We start from the raw sequence: 7,364 nt of genomic DNA, 5'->3' as shown, positions 1-7,364 counted from the left end.
TGGCCCCGGGACGAGCTGCCATGCCGGTGCCGGGCCTGGCCTTGGCCTCAGGATGAGCCACCGGGCCAGTGCTGGACCTGGCCTTGGCGCCGGGATGAGCCGCCGGGCCAGTGCTGGACCTGGCCTTGGCGCCGGGATGAGCCACCGGGCCAGTGCTGGACCTGGCCTTGGCCCCAGGACGAGCCGCCGGGCCAGTGCCGGACCTGGCCTTGGCCCCGGGATGAGCTGCCGTGTCACCACTGGCCCCAGCTCTAGCCCCGGGATGAGCCGTTGTGCTGGCGCTGGGCCTGGGCTTTTTGGAGACCCGGTGAGATTTCTAGAGATGCAGAGATTCGCTGGATCCCCACAGCTCCCACATTTCAATTTCTACTCAGCCCCTTTGCTCTGCTCCAACCCCCAGAGGCGGCACTGAAGGGAATGGCGAAGTAGTGCTAGAAGGGCAGCTCCCAGCTATCCCAGCCCAGGCTCTGAGCACGAGGCCGGGAGGATGCCATGGAGGGAGAACTCACAGCTGTAGGGAGCATGGAGTTGGGAACATTGCACCTCCTCATCACCCAGCCCCAGGAGTCAAGCTCTGCCCTTAGCATTTACACATTCTCTCCCTCTTCAAGGTCACCCACCCGTGGGTCCCAGGCCTGGCCCAAGACATTCACTTGCTCCGGCCCATGATTTACTTTTAGAACATCTTCAAATAGTTCCTGTCAAGGCCCCTGGACTTGATGGCTGCCCTGGTTAGCCAACAGCCGCCGAACCAGAGTGCAGGCGTGCGTCAGTACAAAGCAGGAATGCTACGCCAGTCGTCACTACTCCTGCTTGGGAGACATGCTGAGACTGGGGAAGTGAGGGGAGGGGGTCACCTGGCAGGGCTCAGCTGGTTCTCCTGCCACCTCTTCTCTTCTTGCTGGAGAGGTACATCCCCAGCAGGGGGCTCCATTTCTCAGTTGCTCAGACCGCTACAGTGCGGTCATGGCCTCCCGCACACAGGGGTACACAAGAGTGGTGGGAAACAGGCAAAAAACTCTTGTGCTAAAAACATCTTGGAGCACCCCAAAAATAAACCAGAGAAGTGCCATGTAAACTACAGCTCACCACATCTGAGAGGGCCCGTCAGCCAGTGGGCAATGGGGAAGAACGGGCTCTAGTCACTGTAGGGAAAGATTTGAACAGTGGGAGGAGGGGCAGGCCCAGGCACTGCATGAAGAGACCAAGGCAGGGGAAGTGGCTGGGCCTATTGAGCCTTCACCAAATGGTGAAGCTCGTTGACTCCCCAACTCTGGAGCTCTGAGCAGAGCAGGTGCTCAAAGTACATTATGGCCCATGCCCAGCTACCTCCTATCACTCAGGACCTGCATCTCCAGCTGCTCCTTGGCACTTGATGGAACCATGGGCCACAGTCTCTGATAAGGGCTGGGTTGTAACCCTCACCTTCTCCCATATTGATGGGAAAGGGGGAGCCTGCACCTGCTCCTAACCCCGTCAGGGAGCCAGACCGGTTCCCGGCAGCCGGAGGCAGCTGAAGCAGATCTCAGTCGCACCCCGAACAAGGGAGGAGGTGGCTCCTCCCTGGAACATGATGAGCGCTGGCTGCATGAACCCAATCAGAAATTCCATCTCGAAGCAAGCCCGTTGCCGACGGCTCAGCAGCTCCCTGCACAGGCAGCGCAAAGGGGGCTCCGGATTGGTGCAAGCATGCTCACATGACAGCTCCGAGTTTGAGTTCCTGCCCAAAGATGGGCAACAGTTCACATGAGCAGGCAACGGTCCCACATCGAGCAGCCGACAAACAGAAAACAGACTCCATCTCCACAAAATGAGGCCCAGCACTTCCTGTGTGAGATTTCCATTTCCTCAGCCAAATGAAAAAGAACTGGAGTGAAGGCAATAAAACAGGAGAGCGGGACTGGACCTGATGCATTGGAGCAGGGACCCATTAATGGTTAAGCCACTTTGCTGGATTACTCTTAATGCGCCTTCCCATCACCCTGGGTTCTGACTCCTTTGGATTAACAATAAGACGTGATTTCAGGCTCTGGATCCAGAGTACCGGAGGCAGATGGAAAATCCTGCGGGAAAGCAGTTACGGAGCATGCTCAGACACTGCTTCGCATACTCCATACTTGGCCCCTTCACATGATTTTCTGTCCAAAATTATGCAAATTGCCTAGTCCACATTATGGACTAATGGTCTGGAATCAGCCAGCTTAGCAAATTAACCCTTTGTGACTGGCTGGGGCAGAGGAACTTGCTTTCAAAGCAGGAGAAGGGGGTTCCCAGCACAGTGAGGCTGCTCAAGGCTTGACCCAGGCTGAATGCGGTTTGCCCAGCCCCTTCTCACAGGTGAAGAGAATTCAAGCAGCGAGCTGGGAGCAGGCTCCACTCTCCCAGACAAACAGCTGGCTGGCTGGCAAAGGGCCTAGAGAGATGCACCCCAGGAAATGAAGAGAGAGATCCCATGTGTAAGCTAGAAATCCGGCCACACTAGGGAACGAAGGGGAGCTAGTCACAAGGTTTAATGCTGTGCCCTTGGGATGCCTGCCACCACCCTGAGCCACATACACCCCACTTCCAGCCCCCAGCTCTCGCTGCTAGGGAAGATCCCTCTGTCACTAACACCCTTCTCCATGCACAGGACACTGTCAGCACCACGGAAACATCCCCTGCACAGCACAGGGCAGTGAGCGATACCCTCTGCCCAGGCAGTGGTGCTGGGAGGACAGAGCGCACCACCTCCGTGAGGGGCAAAAAGGGAACGAGGGGCACCGGCAAGGAGCCTGCAGAGATGGGCACGTGTTGGAAGAGCAGGAAGAGATCACATACTGTTTGGGCAGCTCGAGGGAGGTGGGAGGGGGGTTCCAGGTGTCCGAGTGGCCGAGCATCCAGTCCGACCAGACTTTCACGCTGGGGAGGAGCTCCTTCAGATCCTGGGGCAAGGCGGAGACCTTGATATCATCCTCCTCATCCTGCTCGGATTCCTGGGGCCAAGCTGCAGAGACAAAGAACAAAGCTGGCCAGGCCCGCTGCAGTCCCCCACTCTTGAGGAAGGCTGGCTGGGTCCCTGCCTCCTGGGCGTGTGTGCACGCGCACGCGACAGCCACTGAGTGCCTGACTCCGGAGATGCACAGAGAATGCTGCATCCCCACTAATGCACCCCAGACACAGCGACTGGCCAAAGGGAAGGACGGGATGCAGCATCACCCCATTTTACAGGGTGGCCGTGACCTGCTCAAGCCCATACAGCGAGTCACTGGCAGAGCCAGGAACAGAACCCAGGAATCCTGACGTCCAGGAGTCGCCTGGAGGCACCAGAAAGCCTGTCATGTAGCAGGATGGGTGAAAAGACTAAGGGTCATGGAGTCCCAACATACATCGCGGGCTCTCCAGCTCGGGCAGCCCCACACTGAAGTCCTGGAACTGCCTGGAGTCAAAGGGAGAGAGACCCCAGGAATGGAGGAGGGAGGCATGGTCTGAAAACTAGGACAAAACCCAGAGGCCTCAAGAGACAAGTGGTGTGTGATGGAGCAGGAAGTGAGCCAGGCCTGGGAAGCGGGGCTGGGCTAGGGCAGGGAGGACGTGCAGCACAGTGTTGTTAAGTAGGCTACCAGCACTACCCAGCACTGTGCAGACAGCTCCCTTACCTCGGACAGACTCCTTCAGTAAGCTGGTGCAGCGCCTCACCAGCAGGGCGAACATGCAGAGTCCCAGCGCCGTGGCCTGTTCCTGGAGCACTGAGCGACAGTCCTCTGAGAGGCACTCTGAGGAGACAAGCAGAGAACATCAGCTTATGGAGGGAACAGCAGGCCCCTCACCCTGAACCCCCTCTGAGAGACAAGGAAAATTCCTGCCCTTTTCGTCCTGGTGCATGGGCTGGGGGAGACTACAGGGGGAAAGCCAAGCACCCAGCATGCTCCTTTCCCCCAAGCCAGCACTTCCCCCCTCCCCCTTAGGAGAGGAGGAATCAGCATGGCTCCAAACAGGGAAGTGGCAAGGCAGAGACCCCAAGCTCCTGGCAGCCACTGCCCATTGGGTGCCTCAAAGCCCTGCCTGCGGAGCCATCATGGGCTCAGAAGCTGCCACTCTCTCAGACTTCCTAATTCCTCCTGCGAACGAGGGGAGAATTCCAAAGTGCTAAAAGGATAATTAGCTGCATGTTTCATCTCCATCCCTGCTGGCATGTTCACCTCAGCACTGAGGACAGGGCTCCTCCCAGTAGTTCACAAGTCACACAACAGCTCCTCAAGAGGGCTGAAGCTGTTACTCAAGTAGATGCCAGATGATCATAACTCTTCCCAACAGAGCTGCCTCAGGGCAGAGCAAATCCCATCAGTGCATCTACGGCCAGTCAGAACCCACTTCTGAGGCTGTGAGAGTGGCAGGGAGCTGGCCGGGCATGGGTTACAGTTGGCAGGGCAAGGCAGACGCTGCCCCACTCTCCAATCTAGTCAGTCATGGCAGGGGCAGCTGGGGAACAGGCATTTTAGCATTTAATTACTGGCAACCTGTGCCCTCAACATTATTTCTCTGCCCCTTTTGGTGGCTTCACACCCCACTGAGAAAGTGTAGAGAGGGCACAGACCATGAAGCTGTCTGGTCAGGGGCCGGACTCAGCGGCAGGGGAGGTGAAGACCCTGTCCAGAGGGAGAGGGGAGAAGGATGGTGAAGGCCATTTTATTTTTCCGCATGGCTCCATGCTTAAGGTCAGGCCAGTCACGCTGCCTTAGCACACCGCTGGCTCACTCAGTCCCAGCTGCAGAGCCCACCCGCCTCTCTCAGCACACCAAGGAAGAAGTGTGATGCAAAGCACCATAGAAGAACTTGGCACAAGCCAGGCAAGGCTTGTGTTACAGCTACCGCAAACATCCAACACAGAGATACCAGGTGGTGCCCATGCCAGCCGGGTCAGCCACAGCCGAGACCAGTGGCTAAGAGACTTCTCTCCCCATCTGCCCTCTGAACAAAGACATGTTCTCCATGACTGATTGACTGACTAAAAATGCATAATAATGCATCAGAAAAAGAGAAGGGACATTAAGCTGAACTTCCAAAGCCATGGCAGGCTGCAGATCTCAGCTAGGCGCAGGAGCCCTAACCCACAGACCCCCCCCCCCCCCATTCCTGCAGAGATCAGGGAAAGGCCGAGGCCAGGGAGGGCGCAGATTCTGTGGATTTTCAGAGGAGATAAAATTATTTCAGAGAAGTGGGAAGAGGGGTAAGTAAAATCAAGAAAATGAGAAAAAATTGAGAGGAAGGCCTGAAACCTTGATATCGTCACATCTCACGTTCTAAGTCGATGCTAACGAGTTTAGTACTTGGATGGGAGACCACCATTCAATGGAGGCTGGTGGTTCAGTAGGGGGCGCTCTTATCTGCCAGGCTGTGTTGAACCTTGCCCCAGCATGACAGCAACGGGTGCCAGCTTTTGGAGAAACATAAAATCTGAGGATGTGACCACTCTGAGACATTAACGCTCATTTTCATGAAACCTTTCCCATAATAAGAGTGAGAGCCCCAATGTCCTGGCCATGGTCCAGTCCTGCTTCCCTGGAACTACATTCTGCTTCCCTGGAACTCATTCCCAAGTTTCAATTAGATACTAGATTCTCCTTCACTTCCTGTCCTAAGCTGACCATCCAGGAGATGGCTGCATCTAAGTGTATGTACAGCCCCAAAAGCACTTTGGGATCCTCCTGGATGGAAGGCACTATATAAACCTAGGAGATTAATATATTAAAGACAAAGGAAATGACCCTTTGAAAAGCTCTGGGCATTCCAACACACAGCCCTCAAGATGGTATTTCTGGGACAATGCCCTAGGGGCTCTGGGCAATTGTCTCCTGAGTCTGCTTTACACTCACACCCCATGCCCCCCTCCTGGAACCACACCAACATCATCTGATGCAAACAAGCACTGGGCTAGCCAAGGCTGGCCTTCACAGTGCATGAGATTCTCTGCAAACGCCAGAAGGCTGCAGTGGGTAGGATCATACAGCTGCTAGGATGCAGTGCCCCCAAAGACAAACAGCTATCCTCCCACTGCCCCCCAAAGAAAACACCAGCCAACCCTGCTTCCTATGAATGCACCAGTGCCGGGGGGGAGGGAGGGAATCCCGAAAAGTCATGTGACTGTCCAACATCTTGACAGATGAAAGGAGATGCAGCAGAGTCAGCCTGTCAGTGGTGCTTAGCAATGGTATGGGAAAAGAGCCCGATGCATGAGCGGCAGACGTCCCACAGTGGCTACAGGTCCACTCACCAGAAGGAGGTTGGAGCACTCTGCTTCCTGGCTCGCCTGCGGGCCTCAGCCTGGGCTCTCTGATAGCTCTCTGCGGCAAACGCATCAGCCTTGACCCGGCGTCTCCAGACTGAGCGGTTGTGGTAAGGGTTCTCTCAGTTGCCAGTGGGAATTCTGAATTTCTTGAGACCTTGCTTGACCTTGCCGCTGTACCAGAGCTTTGGCCTTCCTCTGTGATGCGGGTGGTTCTTGAGTTGACCACAGAGCACAGCCTTTGGCAGATGATCTTGAGGCACGCACTCCACATGTCCCAGCCAGCGAAGCCTGCGAGCGGCCAGTGTAGTCTGCCGGCCAGTGCTCTCAAGGATCTCACTGTTAGTGATCCGTTGGTCCCAAGGAACTCCAAGGATTTTTTCTGAGACAGCAGAGGTGGAAGCTGTTCAATCTCCGCTCCTGCTTGGAGTACGTGACCCAGCTTTCACAGCCGTAGAGGGGGGTACGGATCACACAAGCCTGATAAACAGACACCTTTGTGTTCAGGGTTAGCAACTTGTTGTTCCAAACACCTGAGGTAAGTTTGCCAAAAGTGACAGAAGCTTTCCCAATTCTAGCATCAAGTTCCCTATCGAGGTTAAGTGAGCTGGTGAGAACTGAGCTGAGATAGCAGAAGTGATCCATGTTATCCAGAACATCATTATTGACATAGATTTTAGGTGGAATGTTGGTTCGTTGTGACATGACAACTGTTTTCTTGATACTGATTTCCGTGCCAAACTTGGTGCATGCATCAGAGAACTTGTTCTTCATGACCTGCAGTTCATCAGGTGAATGAGAGATGAATGCGGCGTCATCTGCAAAAAGCAGATCCTGAATAGTAAGCTTGATAATATGCCTTCTGCTCTGAAATTGTCTGGTGTTGAACAAGCTGCCGTCCATCCTCCATTCAATTGGTCTGCCAGATCGGTCATTTCCAAAGGTGTACTTGAGAAGAATAGAGAAGGCGATGCCGAAGCTGGTGGGTGCGAAGATGCAGCCTTGCTTCATACCAGTATCAATACTAAACTCGGATGCTGTTTCATTTCCATACTGGATGGTTACCTTCATTTCCTTGTGGAACTCCTTGAATAGGGAGAGC

The 7,364-nt window shown here is 54.9% G+C and overlaps 1 protein-coding gene across 3 annotated transcripts in view; it reads right to left on the bottom strand.

The window, feature by feature from the left end:
• Nucleotides 1-7,364, bottom strand: part of SMG6 (SMG6 nonsense mediated mRNA decay factor) — a 150,369-nt gene that overhangs the window by 69,406 nt on the left and 73,599 nt on the right. For all 3 annotated transcript variants that reach the window (XM_024194364.3, XM_024194362.3, XM_024194363.3), the window contains exons 11-12: nucleotides 3,636-3,752; nucleotides 2,818-2,983 (exon numbers count right to left, since the gene is read on the bottom strand). In XM_024194364.3, coding sequence (XP_024050132.2) covers nucleotides 2,818-2,983; nucleotides 3,636-3,752 — 283 coding nt within the window. The remainder of the gene's footprint in view (nucleotides 1-2,817; nucleotides 2,984-3,635; nucleotides 3,753-7,364) is intronic.

This window comes from Terrapene carolina, unplaced genomic scaffold, assembly GCF_002925995.2.
Source record: "Terrapene carolina triunguis isolate 2854851 unplaced genomic scaffold, T_m_triunguis-2.0 Scaffold231, whole genome shotgun sequence".
Taxonomy (NCBI): Eukaryota; Metazoa; Chordata; order Testudines; family Emydidae; genus Terrapene; species Terrapene triunguis.
This window is presented reverse-complemented; position numbering and strand designations above follow the sequence as displayed.